The sequence below is a fragment of the Myiozetetes cayanensis genome, unplaced genomic scaffold (assembly GCF_022539395.1).
Source record: "Myiozetetes cayanensis isolate MyiCay16 unplaced genomic scaffold, myiCay2020 scf1, whole genome shotgun sequence".
NCBI lineage: Eukaryota > Metazoa > Chordata > Aves > Passeriformes > Tyrannidae > Myiozetetes > Myiozetetes cayanensis.
The window spans coordinates 127,530,723-127,549,719 of record NW_026086604.1 but is presented as its reverse complement, the minus strand read 5'-3'; the positions used below and the strand labels follow the sequence as shown (position 1 = coordinate 127,549,719).

Below are 18,997 nucleotides of genomic sequence, written 5' to 3'. Positions count from 1 at the left end.
CCTTTTATAAAACCTGAGTTAGAAATTACTACCTACTATTTCAACACGTATTAAAATATCGGTCACAGGTTCCAACTAATTTCTAACTGAAGTGGGGGCTTTCACATTGGCATAGAGCCTGTGTTGGTGCTTTAAATGCCCCATGTGGGCAAAGAAAATTAAAAAATACTCAAAAAAAACCAGATTAGCAGTTGTTTTTCAAGTGTGTCTCCTCATTTCCAGCATTTGAATTATTCTTGATGTCACTAATATGCTGCAAGTTTTTACGCTGAATAACTCACACCAATGTAAGTGCATGCTAAAAATGCACATCATTTTTTCTACAGAATTCTAGCTTGTGCTAGTTAAATGGCATTTAGACTTTACACAAATCAAACCTCCCTCTTTTGAATAAAAGCAACTATGTTAAAGCAACAATATATGCTGTACTAGCATTCCAAACACTTGTGTTTCTGCAAATTTTATTTTATTACTAAGAAGTAACTTCATTATGTGCTAAACTTCTTAGAGGTTTCCACAAAAATAATAACACATGATATACCTAATGGTGGCCAACGAGTAATGAATTCCTTGCTAAAGCAAGCCGGGAGAGGACCATCTGTCCTGACCCTCCTTTTCACACTAAGTCGTTTCAAAGACACCTGCTCTTACCTGACCTACCCTGCAACAACACACCGGCCAGATGGGGGATAACTAACAACAGGATCGAGAAACACATCCTGGGCTGACTTACGTGCACGCTCTAGAAACTCTAGAGGGAAAGACCACCTTTTCTGGAGGTACTACTATGCTCTAGTGAATGTGGTGGTAGTTTTACTGTCGGATGTTGTCTCCCGTTAAGCAAAGACTGTAAGATAAATTCTTCCTTTTCTTGCATCGGTATACAGTAGATTTAAAGAGCTGTCTGCTTTTTGTTTGTTTGTTTGCTTGCAGCTGATATCTACACAACCAAACGGAGATACAAGGCTGTTTCGGCAATGCAAAACCCCGTCATTCTTGACCAGGCCCGACGCACTTGTGCATAACCCGAAATAACCCGCGGCAACCGGGAAATGCTCATCGTCTACGTGTACTTTCTGGTTTGTCTCCACGGACAAAAGACTCGTTTTGTCTTCTCAAGTAACTGCTGTCAAAGCCTGCACAAGCGAACCTCAATGTCCGAACACTCCAGACGCACACCCCAAACCCCGGCCGCCCCCGCGCCCCGCCGGGAGGAGCCGCCCGAGCGGTGCCGGGGCCCGCAGTCCACCCGCGACGGAAGAGACCGCCCACGCCCGAGCCCTTCCCGGGAGCCCTCCCGGCCGCGCTGCCGGGGGTTGTAGTCGGGCGGCGCCGCGGCCGAACTACAGGTCCCAGGGAGCCGCGGGCGGGCGCGGTCAGGTGGCGCCCAACATGGCTCCGCCGTGCCCCGGCGCCGCGCGGGGCCGCTGAGCGCTGTCGGGGGGCGGCGGGGCCACCATGCAGAAGATCAAGTCGCTGATGACCCGCCAGGTGAGCGGCTCTTCTAAGGGGGGTTTCTCCGCGGGGTCCCGGGCTCTCCTCGGGGCCGCCGTGCCCGGGCCCCCTGGAGGGCCGGCGAGGCGCGGGCATCGCCCTCTGCCCGGCTGCCCGGGGAGGGGCGGCTCGGGGCGTGTGCGCTCTCTCTCGGGGCACAGGCATCCACCTTGTTTTTCTCTTTACGCCGAGAAATGGAAGCGAGCGCAGGTGCCAGCGCGTAGCTGTGTCACACCAGACTAATCGGTGCTGGAGATGACAGGGCCGGCCTGTGTCAGGTTCCCTTTTTGACATATTATTTTGGAGCGCTGGGCCGTGTTTCTGTAACGTGGCTTTGTCTGACAGCAAAAGCTTTCGGTCCAAAGGGAGGCGAGGCTGTGGAGGTGCCGGGGTGGGCAAATATTGAATGTGTGCCAGAGCACTCGGTGTGTGCCTGTCACCCCGCTGCTGTGTACCAGTTGTACCAGTGGCCTTTAGGGTTATGTAGATCGAAGCCTATGTTTGGACCAGTATTTCTACAGTTAAGAGCCTTTTAAAGAAGTGTATCAGCAGAACATTTGATCATTCATGTGTATGAGATACATCTGAAATGTAGCCTGTTTGTCCATGTGTCTACACTGGAGCACTTAAATAATCGCTCGTGTCACCAACCACATCAAATATTCTAGATAGTTACAGAAAATAATGAGAAAGTCAGAAACTGTTCTCTGTTAAACTATGTCCTCAGAGTCATGATGCTTATGCAGGAGGCAGGGCTTAAAAAGTGAACACTGGTGTAGGAGTGGAATTTGCTAAATAATCTTCTGTTTCCCTTTAGTATCGGGGTACTTGATCAGTTTACAGCTTGACTGAGAAAAGTGGTGGGAAGTCTGCCCAGTGTGGAGATGATGTGGTCTGAAAATGATGCAGTTTAAACAATTTTCAGTCTTTGGAAAGGATGAAGTTCCTTTAGCATTTGATAAGTGAAACTTTGATTGCTTCTGGAGAAAAGCTGCTAGTACTGCTGATTTTTGAGGAGATAAGTGAAGGATTTTGTGTGAAGTACGAGAAGCTGCAGCAGTTACTTTGTTTGTTCCTTACCTTGAATTTCTGAGGCATAGAAGTGAGTCACCTTTGATGGTGGTAACTGGAAGGGTAGGATGCTTTGAAATGCACAATGAAATCTGAGAATCAAAACCAAAATGAAGAGGTTTTCCATCCTGGAAAGATGAAACAATTATAAAATGTAGTAGTTACAACAGAAGTGATGTTCCTCCCTTTAGCATTGTCCTTTTCAAAGGACAAATACAAAACTTTTCTCATCGTAAACTCACATACTCGTTTTGCAGAGGTCCTTTTGTTTCAAAGAAATATAGGTGCCTGGGGCCTGAAAGGGGCTTGCCAAAAAACTGTTAGCATCAACTGCAGGAGCAGTTACATTTTTTGGACACACATTCATTTTAAAATTTAAAGTAATGTCTGGAAGTTGAGAGGAGGATGTAAGTGAACTTTATGAAGAGAATGTGAGTGAACTGCACTGAAAAGGTGCATATTGCAGCATAAAGTTGGAAATGCTTAGATGTTTGAGAAGCATAGTTTATAGACCAATGGTCTTGCTTAAATGTTTTTAGAATGATGTCTTAGCCTTGCAGCCACGTCAGAGTATTTGTCAAAGGACCTACGGGTATCTATTCAACCTCAGGTAAGACTTGTGCAGTTTGATTGCAAGATATGTAAAGTAATCAATCTTAACTGATTATTAAAATTCTCTTAAAGGGTCTAAGAAGTCCTCAGGAGAGTCTTAATGACCTCAGTCCTATTGAAAGCTTTCGGATTCCTACTAAGGTATGATACAACATCCCTCCACTCCCATGCCCTTCGTTTTTATTTTTTCATTTTATAGTTTGATGACACTAAGTTGTGTCTTTTTTTTTATTAAACACAAGGTTTGCTGTTGTTCTTTTTGAGAGTTTTGTTTCTTACTGAAAATATTTTATTTTATGAAAGAACTACGAGCTGTGAGACAAACCAGTTCACCAACTCTGAATGAACTTGCATGAAAATTTCTTTCTTGAAACTTCTGAGTTGTCACTGGATGCTGATCTTAATATTATCTAGGTTTCTTGCTGGAGTGAATTAAAAAAAAAGAAGGAGAAAGAAAAATGCTTTCTTTAACATTTACTTTGGCAAGTAAATACTGTATGGGTAGCCTGTATAGTTCTGTTCTTGATATTTAGTCTCTTCATGGTTTTGGTGCTGTAAGTATATTTTGTAGTTTCATGATTTTGATCTTCAGCATATATAATTAATCTCATGTTCTATTTTAAAAGTTGTATCTTTATAATAATAATAGCTTTTGGCATTTTGTGGGTCTCAATACTTAACTAATGGCAGCTCATTCTCATCTCACAATTCATGCTGAATAATCTGTATGCCAGGGAACAATTGCCACAATATTTGACTGTTCCTTATACCCTTTTGATCTGAGTAGATGATTCACAAGACTTCTGTGGATTTAGTCTATTATTTTCCCTTAATTTGGGCTTTGCCTTTAACCAATAAGATATTTAAGTTACTGGCTTGAATTCGGATGGCCATTTTACAATAAAAAACCAACCCAAAAGACTGCTTGTGTTTCTTTGCCACTGTGTAATGTGGTGCTTATGCTGAGGCCAACCAGAAAATCAGTGTTTCTGTATATTTAAAAAATCAAGTACTAATCTCTGAATTGGTACACTGTACTCTGTTAAACAGTGGCCAATATATTGATACCAAAGAGCAAAAGTATTCAGTTGCAGGGATGTTGAAAGAACTGTCTCATCTCCATGGCTTAGATTTCAGAATTGCAGATTCATGCCACACACTGAGCATCCAGTTTCAAACTGTGTTTTTAACCAAGTTGACTCTCCATGTAAAAGTAGATGCAGGGTATCTTGCTAGATTTCTATTCTGTAATAGTTTGATGTTACATGTCTGGTAAGTCTCTGCTGTGTATCAACAACAATGAGAAATCAAATGCCTCTTAATAATTTGTATTTTTTCATACATTTATGTCAGACATTTGCAATGTGAAAAAATTATCTGCAGCTGTCCTGCAAACAGAAATCTGGGCCTGAAAAACCTAGATTGCATCAACATTGGAACTTTTAATCTGATTACTTTTTTTTTAGATTTGATAAAATTTATGTGTTATTCTCTCCTGTGCCACAGAATACGGCTTTTATATTTTTCAGTCTTGTAATATTTAGGGTAGATTTAGATTGGATGTTAGGAAGAAATTCTTTGCTATGAGGGTGGTGAGGCACTGAAACAGGTTGCCCAGAGAAGTTGTGGATGTTCCAACCCTGGTAGTGTTTAAGGCCAGGTTGGATGAGGCCCTGAGCGAGCTGATCTAGTGAAAGGTGTCCCTGCCCATGGCAGGGGGTTGTACCTGGATGATCTCTATGGTTCCTTGTATTTTGTAATTCTGTGATTACGTTTGTTTCCTTCAAAAATGTTTTAAGTGACTAGTTCTCAAAATAATAACCATATTCAGAATATACATTCTATATTTGGAATATAGATTCAGAGTTGCTTTTACGTCAGAAAGCTGTACTGAATGAAATACTTATAAATTTGAGTGGTTATTTGATTATCTGGATGATGCTGTTAGTCATACGGTTTATATTCAGGTAGTCCTGCAAAGACCTGAGAATTGGACTTGATGATCCGTATGCATCCCTGCCAACTTAAGCCATTCTATGGTTCTTAGAGAATGATGAATAAAACTACTGTGTTTTGATCAGTTTAACTTCTGGCTAGGGTCCCAAGCCATTTGTCACAGTAACTTTACTTCCAGCCCATTTCTTCAAGAGGAAGGATTTACATTGTCATGCCTCCTTGGCTTTATTAAAGCCTTTATTGTAGGATTTTACTTTTCAAATGATGAGACATCAGATGAGGCACAGTAATGTGTTTCCTGTCACTGGGAGCATAGATTCAGATATGCTGAAAACAGGAATTTTGAGGGCTGGGGAGAGGGAGATGTCTCTGTTTGTGGTATGAATAACTATCAAGGAGATTAGGTTTCCATACTGCACAGAAATTGAAAGTTGTTGAGCTTTTGGATATTGGTATTTATTGTGATCTAAAGCTGTATTCAGTGCCATGGCAACGTACTGATGTCACAAACCAGAATTGCATTGTAATTGTAGGATCAAGCAGCTTTGCTGGATATGATCTAATGCCTCTCAATAATTACTGTATTTTAATGGACAAGTTTGGTAAAGAGAATTCACTTTTGAATGCAATAGTAAAGACTTCTGAAAAGATGCAGATTTTTAAAGGCAATGAATAAAAGCATAACTTTGTACTGTTTCAAGCTGCTACTTGAACACAAATGTTCTTTGCTGCCCTGTTTTTATAACTGTTTTTGTTTATATCTTGAATCATGAAAGTCTCAAGATGTTTTGATGACAGAATGGTTATGATGCTTTACTGTCATCATCACACTTCCACATTTGAATTCGTAGCTCCAGATTGATTTAGGGCAAGTGTTACTGAAAGCTTCAGAAAACTGCATTAAAGCTATGGAGGGTTATGCAGAGTGAAAGGCTGCAGGTCCAGCATGAATTACTGGAAAAAGCACAAGCCATTGATAGATGATGCTGATTCTGGGAACAAAACCATGTTTTTGAGATGAGGGACTGTCACACTAGTTTGGAGGTCAAATGGGAGATATGGAGCACAGGAAGAAGAACATGTTGACATTACATCTCTTGATGGCAAACCCAGCAAAATTCCTTTGGGTATTGATGTCTGAAAATTGTGAGTTTGGTGACTACTTACTGGCCAACATGTTGAATGATGGCTGTGCTTCTCAGGTTTTTATTTTTAAGGAATGAAATTATTTGGTGCCTGGATATTTTACTGAGTGAATGCACTAACATTAACCAGTACTCCAGTAAATTCTGTAAGTTTCTTGAAAAATTTCAATTTACTTCCATCACACGAAGCCAAATCACTAACAAACTTGCTTTACTCTGTGTTGCAATACAGACTCATACAGCCAACTCACACAGAGAAGTATCTCTATAATAATAATTGTATCATAGTAAGATGTAAATGTAAATTAGTTTAAGTGTGAGTGTCTACAGAGAAGTCAAATCTGAACTGCTGGGCTGGATATAACAGGTTGACCAGGGAAGTTGTGGATGCCCCATCCCTGAAGGTGCTCAAGGCCTGACTGGATAGGGCTCTGAGGAACTTGGTCTGGTGAATGATGGATTGGAATTAGATGGTCTCTAAGGTCCCTTCAGTCCAAACCATTAGATGATTCTGTGATTATCCTATGATATCTAGAAAAGAAAGTTGTTAGCAGAGAGACTTAATATCTTTGTCTGAGGTACCTTACTTCACTGGTATGCCTTGATTGCCCTGGCAAACTGTAATTCTTTTTGAACCATTCTGGAATTGTCAGCTTTGTTGTTTCCCAAGCTGATAACAGTTTTGTTTAGCAAATTCTGTCACAAAAGGGTGAGATAGGTATTTTGTGTGCTTGAATTCAAGTGTGTGGGGTTCACAATGAGTTGACTTTGAACTAGATTATGTTTATTTTTATGGTTATCAGCTTTTGTATATATATGTATAATGTATACAGATTTGTGTACACAATATACAAATATCATTTGACTTTGTGGTTTATGGTAGTAAAGATCACCAGAAGTTTATTTTTTATTGCTTTTCTTATAGATATAGAAATGTGGATTTGTTAGTCTGTGTGGGCTTCTATTTCCCAGCAGTAGCTGAGTGCTTTAAAGGAGTGCATTAAGTGGTGGTGTGGCTAATAGCTGTTCTGTGGATCAGCTTTGTTGTTCTGTCCATCAGGAGAGCTGTTTTCACAGTTTGTTTTGGCTGCGTGAGAGCTTTTTAGTAAGTACTCTCTATATATACTGAAGGAGGAAAGATCAAAAGAAAGTTCTGGGCTTTTCGTGTCAAAGATAGGGAATACCTAAAACTTCCCTGTGGGATTGCTTTCCCACATGTGGGGGAAGGCAGGAGAGAAGAAGGGAGGCAAACCAAAATGAGTTTATGTATATAGTTATATATGTATTAGAGAACACATATTTTATACCTATGTATCTATATCTTTGTATATAGATAAAATGAAAAGATTTGGTTTGCATATATATGTATATAAATACTTTTTTACATTTTTTCTATTTCCTAGTGGTAGGATGTTGCAGTATACCTGCTGATTGAATCTGTTGAGCAGGGCCCTCCTCCTGGTATTAAGGATTAGCTTTTAATAGAAGTATTATTCCTGTTCAAAATGGAAGGATATAAACCTACACCATATTCATTGGTGTGTATTTGTCTCGTGATAAAGAGAAGGAGGCTGTGTCCAAGTGAGTATAGCACAGACTTGGCCCCTGGCACTCTCTGGGCAGAGGTGCATAGGCTGTTTCTGAACTTCAGCTTCTAATTAGATTAGAATTTTTTATTATTATTTTTTTAATCTGAGTAATATCAGTTACCTTTTTTCTATGTCTTCACTTTCCAAGTCTTTTAGTTGATAGTGACTGGAATGAAGAAGGTGTTTGCTTCGACTCCCTATCAGTAATGCTTCATTCAACAGAGCAATATTGGTTTTGCTGTTACAGGCAGCAGAGAATACAAGGAGAGTGGGAGTGTGACGCACTGGGAAGTAGCTGGGTAGTCATCTAAAACTTGCTGAACTGCATTTCAAATGAGTCTGCAATGAGACTCTTCTGAAATATATTTCAAGGAATTGCCACAGGCTCCTAGATCATGAACTTCTATTTCTGTGCAACAGGAAGGCAAAATGCTGTGAGAAGAGTGTGGATGCAAGAACGGTGTTTTATTTAGCAATGCCTTCTTCAAGTATATAAAGTAATCAGACTGATAGGGTTTTTCTCTTTTCTTTCCCTCCCCTGAAGCTGTCTTTCACTGATCTATTTAGGGGACATTATGAAGAGGCCTGCTGTTGAGGGTTGCACTGATGGCAACCTGACGGATAAATTGTATTCCCGTGAAAGTATGATCCAAAGTACTTGGGGGAAAAAAAAAAGCACAGTTGGCATCACAAGTGACACAAGTTTTATGCAGGAGGTGAAGCCTCTTGCTGAAGAAAACTTTGGAAAAAGGAATAGCCCGTGACACAGCTTCTTAAATGGCTGTTGGCCCTTTATTGCCAACTGCTGAATGTGTGTATTAACCTGGGCAGGTGGATTGAAGTGACTACTGTGGGGTCCACCTTGCCAATATGCTGCTTGTCCTCATCTCCTATATATCTAATTGATTCAGTTTCTGCAGAGTTCTCTGCATGATTGTTATCATATGATTCCCTCTGTTGCAATTTTTAAAATTCAGAGTAGCACTTGGAATTGCTGAATTAACATAGAATTTACTATCAAGTATGTTTTAATGATGACTTTTTAAAAAAGGCAGATACTTAACTGGCAATAGTTAAAGGTTTTGAGGTGAAAAAATACATTGAGGGATTCAATAGCACTTCCTTCTTTCTTTCTGCAAAGTGTGTGAGTACAAGCTCCACAGTGCTAAATCTGGCCTTTGCTGAGGCCCCTGAAACTATGGGCTTATTTATATATAATAAAATTGTTTTGTATATCTAATTGAAGGGATGAGGAAAATTGAATATCAGCAAATAAACTGTAACCAAGGATGGTTGCTTCCTTCAGTGGTGAGTCAATACATTGGCCTTCAGCATATTAGTTCCTTGAAACTAATGGAATGTAATGTATTGGAAGGTGTAAATTGTTGTGGCATAAAGTCTGGTGGAAGACAGTGTAATTTATATGGGAGCTAAAGCTTATCCTGGAGAGTTATCTCATTAGACTGCTTTTGTAAAAAAATATACAATATAAAGAAAAACCTTGTCCATTTAAAAAAATATTTTCCAGAGTAGTATTTGATAAATTGAATGATTCCATTTGAAATGGTTTGGTGGCCCCTGTTTCCTTTCTTGGATAATTTTTAATTTTAGTTTCATACAGCTAAAACTAAATGTACTGTAAGATGTGAAGCTGATTTATAGAGGGATGTACAGTATAAAGCTGATTTGTTAAGGAGCCGAGAGGGAAATAATTTTTGTTTGTTTAAAGGGACAGGAATGCATATGATTAGGTAATAGCTTCATTGCTTCCTAAATGAAATTAATGCAAAAGTGGTATGCCATTGAGTCTGAATGTGTGTGTCCTCTGCCAATCCTTGTACCCTCGTATGAGGGGAAACTTCAAACCATAGATTAAAAAGTTGAGATAGACTCTAAAAGGACTATTTGTCAAAAATCTTTTTGCTCTTATCCCTAACCAGCCCTCCTTTCCTCTGTTTCTCGTGATCTTGGTAAAGCCGAAACACGAGGTGGAAAGGTGTCACTGCTGGGTGAATTGTGTGGCGGGCGCTGAAGGGACAGTCCTGGCTGTCTGGAGTCCTGTCTGTCTCCTTGGTGTCAGTGTGGATCTGCAGGCGCTTCACTGCCGGCTTCCTACAAACTTGTGTTGGCACCTTCTGCCGTCAGTGGCAGGAGCTGACCCATCTTTTGCTTTCGTCTTGGCAAGACGCTGTTGTGCCTCGTGGCACTCGGGACGTGCTCCCTGAGAGCGGGCCCACACTCCAAACGCGTCTTTAAGAGTTTGTCTAAAAACCAGCATCAGTTTCCTTTGATATTGTTATTTATTGTTGTTACATATATATCGTTATTGATCTGTATTATTTAGTTGTTTCTCTCGGTCTGTGGTGCAGTCCATGCCCTCCCTCGTTCACCTGCTGCCGGTGCGCGCTGTTGGGAGGCGGGTCGCTGCGTTCACCTCCTCTGGTAGCAGTGACTGCATCAGGCATTTCAGAGGAGATCAGAGCCTCCTGGGGCTGCCCGGCAGAGGAAGAAGGTGGCTCCGAGGGCTTTTCTCCGAGTTACCCGGTTCCCATCGCTGCTCGAAGCCGCCTTCCAGCTGCGGCCTCGCCCGCGGCCCAGCGGGTGGCGCCCGAGCACCGCCCGCTCCTTCAGCCTCCGCTGTGGCCGCTCGGGATCTCGAAATCCGCTGGAAATCTTTTTTAATGTGTATCAGAGACGCTGCTTTTTGTCTGTCCTCCTTTTATTTCTTTTTCTTTTTTTTTTTTTATTTTCCCCTCTCTTTTTTTTCCGGTGAGAGGTATTTCAGAGGAGCAGCAGCTCCTTCTGATGGTCTTCCAAACCATCCACTCCTCACCCCTTGGCTGCCTCCAGCTGTGTAGAAAAACAGCACCTTGCTTGCATTTGAAGTGTCACTTTGCCTCGTAACATGTATGCATTGACCTTGTTTCAGTTGATGTACAAAAGAAGCAAGTTAGTGGTTGTTTAGTCAATTAATCTGAAATCTGATGCCTCTAGCTGATGAAATAAGCCCTTGAGCTCTTGGTGATGAAAATATGGGCACCTTGTCCCACTATAACAACCCAGCATTGTTGGGAGGCTTAGGGTCATTATGGGACTCTTCAGTCCTCTGGATTGGTTCACCAGGGTTTAATTCCAATATCAAGCAATTTGATCCATTTAATCTTTATTTTTTGATGGAAGAATATCCTTGCACTTCTCCCTTTAGAGTGTCTGATGAGGGATTATTCATTCCTTTGGTGGGAACAACATCTGGGAGAGGACCAGTATTAGTTGCAATGTCTAGTACAGCAGGGGGAGGCTCAGTTCTTGGTTTGCTACCCACTGGTAGCAGCTGAGTCATTGAAAGGACTGAGGGGACATCATGACAGCGAGGAGGGGAATGCTTACCTCTTGAGTATTAGCTTTCACAAAGCTGACAGCACATTTCTGCTTAGACCACTATGCTAAAATCTGAGAGCTGTTTAATGCTGTGCAAAGAAGGCAGGTCTGTTCTGGGTTTACCTGTAAAAAGTTCCAGTGTTTAATGATGTGACTTTTATTTCAGTGAATTGTTGAGGGCTGAATTGGAAAGTTACACGTTTGTAGCATCACTGCTTACCTTACATTTGCAAAGAGGATTCTTCTGATTTTAGAAATTCAGGTTTTTGGTTTTGCTTTTTTTTTTTCCCTTCTGAGAAATAGCCTACCAGTTTATTTTTAGTTTATTATGAGAATTTCTAAACTTCAGGAGGAAAAATCTGTGGACTCAACATGCATTTGTGTCATAAATGTATTAATGAAGAAGTGTTTAAGTGAGCTGCAGTGTTGAAATCTGTACTATGTATTTTGAAATGTTTTGCATATCTTGCTGTCCCTAATGGGAAGAACAAGCCACAGCATACTCATCTTTCTGTTTTTTTGCCATTGCTTCTTGTGCTAACATTGTAAATGGCTTTTGAAAGATTTTTGATTTGTTAAAATATTGTTTTTATTAGGGTGTGTTATTACATTATGGAAATACTTTTTGTTTTGTGCAGGAGGAGCTCAGAGAACTACATGAAGAACCAACTGATCCTCAGGCACAACAGGAAATAATTAACAGTATTGAAGAAGTTTATTTTTCCAATGATTCCTTTGATATTGTGAAGTATGAGTTAGAGGTAAGCTTTTCTCTGCTTAAGAGAAAAGACAGCAGCATAACAAAAAATGAAGATCAAAAATATGCATATTTCAATGAGCTATTTTTTTGTTTGTTTCTTATAGGTTGTATGAATATGGAATTACCTTTCTATGTCATGTTGCAGTTCTAGCGTAAAGTACTGGTGTAGTCTCTTTTAATGTGGTAGCATTAATATCAGTTGAGCTAACAGGCACTTCATAACTTAAACTGTAGTGAAAAAGCCAAAATAGTTCAGGAAAAAAAAAGTCCATTATATATTTTGTGTATTTTGTTTTAGCAAACTAACTGAGACATAATAATTTCTGTGTTGGGGGGGTTGTGTGTGTGTATATATGGCTTAAAATAAAGTAACTTTGAGGTAATTATGATAATACATTGTATATCTTACCACTAATTGATTTCAGTATCCATCATTTGAAATAATGGATTAATTCTGCAAATTAAATTGCAAAAGCAATAAGCTGTTTCTTTAATGAAATTGATTGCGTAGTTAAGACTACCTGTGATTTAATGTCCTTTAATTTCTTACTGAATTTAATTTATTTTTTATATGCAGAGGCTTCCTCCAGTACTTAGTCTTCAAGAACTAGAAGAGTACAGAGACAAATTAAAACAACAGCAAGCTGCTGTAAGTAAAGTTGTTTCTTCTGTAACCTCACGCAATTTGTGTATTGTCTATAAGTCTAGCAAGAAGTCTAACTGAAAAGGTTTTGGTTTCTTAAACACTTTAATTATGCAATTTAAAAAAAATATTATATTCTGTGCCTTTATAGTGGAAAATCATCACTACCTCATATAATCATTTGAAATTATGGAAGGAAGTCTTAGTGATAAGTATAGTAACGAGCAAATGTGCTAACTATTTCTTTAGAAACTTGATTTTCTGAATGTTCGTCTTTTTATGTCTATTACAAGAAAAGTAAAGTTTAACACGGTGATGAATGGTACAGTAGTATCTCTTTTTTGAGGGATTTCTAGTAACGTAAGACAGGAAATGTTTTGAAAACTGTCCCCTTGGAGATACTATTTTCTCTTACTTTTCATTTGCCAATTTGTTAATTGTCCACAAGGGTTTCTAGTGAATACTGGTACAGAGTTATTACATAATAAGCTGAACAGAATGTTATGAGTAGTAACTATAATGAATGAGGAGTAGTCAAAGCTGCAGTTTTTGAAAGGTACTTGTTATATTCCTGGCTTTTTTATTTTCTATTCAAAAATTAGTTATTGTTCCATTGCTCTTTTAAGTTGAATAATATGGTACAGGAAAGAAATGTATTATCTGTGGCATTTGGAGAATATCTGCAAGTGAAATTTGTTTCTGCAAGTTTGTTTGTTTGTTTTTTTAAGTTTAAGGAAACATCTGGTGATTACCTTGTTTTGAAAGGAAATGCTCTCAAGACTGAGACAACTTCATTGAGATATGCTGGATAACTCTAATACGTGTTACCAATGTCTTGGCCATTTTTGCTTTCAGGATGGGAAACAGTTGCAGCTGGGGGAATAGTTTCAGGGCTTGGCTGCTGCTGAAACATTTGAACTGCAAAGTGCATGCAGCTAATGAATAACAGGGGTGAGAACTGAACGTAAGGTTTCTAGTAAATATTGCCCAAACAGGTAAAACAGGTAAAAGCCAAAACTTTTGACAAGAAACATGCACCCAGTTCTTTCCCACCACCTCCCCAGTCAGGATTGGTCCTTTCTTGTTTCTTCCTTAATCTAGTCAAAATGTGTTTCTGCTATAGGAAGGAATTTTTGCTTGGTTGTTTTCTTTCTTGAGCATGTGCCAAGGTGCTAAAATTTCTTATATGCTGTATTTCATGTCCTTGTATCATATTTCCAGGTGGAGTGTGAGGAACTGTTACCTATTTTCTTCTTCTGTCTCAATTACTCTCCATTTATCTTGTGATAGGTCATTTAGGCTACTGTCTGCCTTAAAGGAGCTTAGTGTCCTCCATGGGAGACAGTACTACTGAGTATTGTATGTTGTTATTTCAGTCCTCAAAATATTTTAATGGGGATTTGAATAAATTATGAGGTAGAGGACTCAAGAAGTCTGTTGACATATCACACAATACCTCTGCTTTTGAAAAAGACTAAATACTGCCTTTTTCACTTCAGAATCTGTACCTATAGGTAGCATAGGAATTTACAACAGTGGCTTAGACATAATACCAACTTCTAAACTTCTCTTACACAGAGCACTCATATGAGTGTGAATTGCAGGTACTAGAGCTCTAATCTTCCACTTCTCACTGACTGTTACCATCTGCTTTTGCACAGTTGATCTTAATCATGCCTTTGTTTTTAGAGTCACTGTAGACCCATATTTTCTGTAGTTTGCTCATTGGTTTTTCATTCCACTGAATAGATTCCAGCTCACTCAAACCTTTCTTAATATATGTATCATGACAACTTTAATTTGTAATCACCTCGCTATGGACAATTAGAAGGCTTTTTGAGTTGTATGTCTGCTAGACTTCATACTTCATTGTAATTAGTAAGCTAACATCCTCAGCTGTGTTGTTTTTTCTTCAGGAGATGAATTATTTTTTACTGATGTGTTTAGGAAAAAGAGTCAATTGTTCTGTTCCCTCAGAAAACGTTGTTGGCATGCATTGATAACTGTGGTAGTCACATTCATTTTTAGCAACTGCAGTTCAGGATTCCAAGAGTTGACATAGCGCAGTTATATGGAAGATGCCCAAAAGGGTGGAACAGTGTGGAAATCATCAAGTTCTGGGAAAGAAAAAAAATGCCTGTGACAGGTGCTTGACAGTGTTGAGGTTGTTATTAGTCAAGGGTAATGGATGACTTGCAAAACAAAACGAGTGTAAAATCTGAAAATGAAATGTGTCTCTTATTCACTGGTACTGCTTTAACAGTGAAAGAATCAAACTGTTAGATTTGTACTAGAGCAATGCATAAATAGCATATATATCCATGTCCTGAAGTTTCTTACAGGTACAGGGCTAGAATGAAGAATGTGTTGGAAAAAGGAGGTGAAAATTTCATAGGGCATAGACTGTACAGTGAACAAAACTTAAGAAGTTCCAAGGTCGTGTAGGCTTGGGTGGCATTTGGCCTGATAACACCCTTTCCTGACCACACCCCATTCTGGAGTGGTTCTTTTGCTGTCCTGCAAGAGGAACATTTTATTAATTGTAGAACTACTGAGAGGTTTTAAGAACAAGCAAGAAGTTTTAAAATTGCTTTGTGATTCTGACCTGCTTTTAATATGGAAGGAAGAAAGCATAGCTAGATATATGCGGCTTTTCCAGATTGCCAGCTGATGATATTGGAATACTTTGAAGACCATTTTAATGCAGATGTTTTTCCAGAGGATGGGAATTTATCTGGTGGAGCCAATACGAGTTTGTCATAGGAATTCTTATTGAAGATCCCAACTTTGTGCTGTGTTTGACTAAGCAGGCAGGTGTAGAAAAGCCTCATTGTCTCTCTTTGCCAGTGGTGGATCGTGGGCTGGCTGTCAGCCAGTTTTATTTTATTTTCATGTCTGGGAGTATTGTTCCCTCAGAAGAATATAGAACAATACCAATAATTTCTTTGTCATGTTTGAAACCATTTCTTCTTAAATATTTGTAGTCCCTGCTGAAAAACAAAACAAAACACACTGTTCTCAAGCTTGCATTTATGAGACTGTTAGTGTTGTATTTCTTTTTAAGCTTCTGTGTTTGTGCACAAGAAGTTGGTTAAGGTAGCAATGCCCATTTTTAAAATTCAGTACAGACAGCAGCTCTGAGTAGCATTTCCCTTACTGTTATTTCAGAACAATGGGGAAATTTTTTAAATATGCATATTCTGTGTGCTAAAGAAATGTACACAGGGTGAATATTCATTTTGCCACAGATTTAATTTAATACAATATCAGTCTGAAAGGTAGGTGTCTTTATGGCTTTCTTAGATCTCTGTGTATCATGGTTTAACTCCAGCTGCAATGAAGTACCCTGCAGCCACTCACTCATTTCCCCACCAGTGGGATGGCAGGGAGAACAGGAGGAGAAAACTCATGGGTTGAGATAAAGGTAGATAATGCAAAAAAAATAGCTGAAAAGTAGATAAAGCAAAAGCAAGTGAAGCAAAACAAGGAATTAATTCACTGCTTCCCACGGGCATGGAGGTGTTCAGCTATCTCTAGTAAAGCAGGGCTCTGTTATGGGTAACAGTTATTTGGGAAGACAGATGCTGTCATTCTGAATATGCTTCCTTTCCTTCCTCTCCCTCCAGCTTTACATGCTGAGCATATCACTGTATGGTCACATAGAGGTCATCATAGTGACCCTATATCCCTTATGTCAGTTGGGGTCAGCTATCCCAGCTATGATCCCTCCCAGCAAACTGTGCACCCCCTGCCCATTCACTGGTGAGGTGGTATGAGTAGAAGAGGCCTTGATTCTGTGCAAGCACTGCTCAGCTAGGACATCAGCACTGTTTGCAGTGCAAGTCCAAAACAGCCCCATACCACTACTGTGGAGAAAATTAGCTCTAGCTCAGCCCAAACCAGCACACCTTGGTAGGTGGTTAACTTAAATTTGTCTCTAGTAGTAGCATGAGCAGAATATACTTGCAGTGTCCCAAATTATTTCTGCTTTCTATTCTAGCATGTTCCTTAACAGAGAGTTAAGGGATTAGTTTAAAAATGCCCACTAATCCCTAGATGGAACTGTGAACATTTTTATTATCTTGCTTCTAAGGAAAGTTGATCATAATTTTTATGATTTTTTTATGATGTTGTGGAATATTTATTAATAAATTTGAAAAATACAGAAATAAATGATAGAGAAGGACCAACTTGTAGAACTTTAATATGGGGATGGCCTGCTTAATTGAGATTGCTATAAATTACATGGAATGTTCTTCTTTTTAAGGTATCTAAAAAAGTTGCAGACTTGATCCTTGAAAAACAGCCTGCATATGTTGAGGTAAGACAACTAACAGTTACTTTAAGAGTAAACTGCTCAATTTTGTGATGTTATAATGCTACACTTGTTTAATTGGGGATTAATATAGTCATCTCTTAGTAGGAATGCTGGTGCCTGGCTGGAACCAACTGTTTATGCATGCTAAACTTCTGTCTCTATAGGGAAAAGAACCAAGGGCATATTGAGTTGGAAGTCTTTAGTAAGATAAATGTTTTGGCATATGGACAGTTTTAAGAAGGCTTTCTGAAAACATGAATTCACAAGCTTGATTGTGATACTAGGAATTGAATATTAGGAAGAAATTCTTTGTGGAGAGGGTAATCAGGCATTGGAATGGGCTGCCCAGGGAGGTGGTGGATTCTCCATCCGTGGAGGTTTTTTAGAAGAGACTGGATGTGGCACTTAGTGCCGTGGTCTAAGTAACCACGGTGGTAGTGGATCAAGGGTTGGACTTGATGATCTCAGAGGTCCTTTCCAGCCTGGCTGATTCTATGATTCTATGATTAATACCTGTAGTGGACTTGGAATAGGAGCTGCTTTAGTTCCTGTGCTTAGGAACGGTGTCACAGTTTATTCCGTACAAGAAAACAGCAATCACCTTTCTTAAGATCTTCTTAACTGGAAGCCTGCCACTAATCTCAAGCAGTTGTGAGAAGGAAACATGTAAGAGACGACAGAGCTGGAAATAGAGTCTCACCATGTCAGAGATCTCTTAAGAGCAAAACAAAGCAAAACTGCTTCAGCTGCTTGCAGTACAATGTTGGCACAGCTTCTCTTCTTCCTCCCAAAACATATTTGCAACAGCTGTCATAATGATTCTCTAGAAATAAGATTTTTTTTCCTACTCATTTATTCTTAATACTGTTCTTATAACATGTGGTCAGCACTGCCTGATTTTATGTGATTGTTCTGGGAAACAACATGGTGAATTCTGCAAAGTGGAAAATAGTGATTGTTACCAAGTTAGTCTGAGAATTATCGTGTGATGAATAATTCTGTGCGTGTACAGCACCTTTTGTCACCATTGTCATACCAGTGATTATGGCAGTTCACATTTTGGTTAAGAAGCTGTGAAGAGTGTGGGAGAGCAATGATGGCTTGTACTTCTGGATGCATAACCCACGGTAGATGTCATGGAGCTGCAGTTATTTCCTCTTTCATCCTGAGGGCACAACATTCTCTTCTCCTCGCTTGTGCTTATGGCCCGTGCATCCAGCCTTACTGACCCTGCCATCTGTGCTCTGGCATTTCACTGGGTGAAAGGAAGAGTGCTGCTGTTTAAAGATAAATGTGGAGGATTGGGCAATAGGTGGTGGAAGAAAAAAGCTGTAACAGTAATGTTGTTTCAGTTTTAGTTAAAGGAGTCAGGTGGGAGGCTATTGCAGGAAGAGGCTGGTAAGTGCTGCAGTGGTTGACACTTCACAAGAATAGTGTAGAGGGGGGTAATTGTGTGGTATAAAAACCTTCTGGTATTACTTCACTGTTGCACATGTTTGAAATTGATAGTTTTGAGTGAGTGCTGCTTTTCTGAAGCCAGTAGCTTCACTTTGAAAACCTCCTCTCACTACATAATAGTACTGTGGCAAATGTGCTTCTTGTATTTTGCTGTGTAAAGTTAATGTTCTTATCGCAGCGACATCTTAGTAAGGTGCACGTTTTATATCAAGAAGTGCTTTCATATGTTCCAATGGGACGGTTAAGAATCCATTGTGCCAGTAAGAATCTTTTAAAAACATTTCCTAAATGCATACTTGCCTGATTAAGTCAATAATGGCATCTCCAGTTCAGTGTCCAATTACAGTGGCAGGTCATTAGAATAATAAAAATGCAGTTGACTCTGTCTCCTGGACACGCTTTCACTGTGCAAAGTAAAGTTTAGGGATATCATGATTTGCACCCCATTGCTAGTATGAAGTACCTGTCTAACAGGCACTACTATGGGCTAACAGAGGCATAGCACAGACATAGGGCAGGGGATTTATAATTTTCCCTTCTCCTTGAAAGGAAAGGCATGCTTTAGGAACAAAC

The 18,997-nt window shown here is 39.6% G+C and overlaps 1 protein-coding gene across 2 annotated transcripts in view; it reads left to right on the top strand.

Moving 5' to 3' along the window:
* The first annotated feature begins 1,337 nt into the window (after positions 1 to 1,337).
* The window catches only part of VPS50 (VPS50 subunit of EARP/GARPII complex), an 81,819-nt gene continuing 64,159 nt past the window's right edge, over positions 1,338 to 18,997 (top strand). Inside the window, exons 1-5 of one of the 2 annotated variants that reach the window (XM_050312734.1) lie at positions 1,338 to 1,491; positions 3,250 to 3,318; positions 11,884 to 12,006; positions 12,583 to 12,654; positions 16,916 to 16,969. In XM_050312734.1, the coding sequence (XP_050168691.1) occupies positions 1,459 to 1,491; positions 3,250 to 3,318; positions 11,884 to 12,006; positions 12,583 to 12,654; positions 16,916 to 16,969 (351 nt within the window). In that variant the 5' untranslated portion in view covers positions 1,338 to 1,458. The remainder of the gene's footprint in view (positions 1,492 to 3,249; positions 3,319 to 11,883; positions 12,007 to 12,582; positions 12,655 to 16,915; positions 16,970 to 18,997) is intronic. The other variant, XM_050312725.1, reaches the window with a different exon arrangement.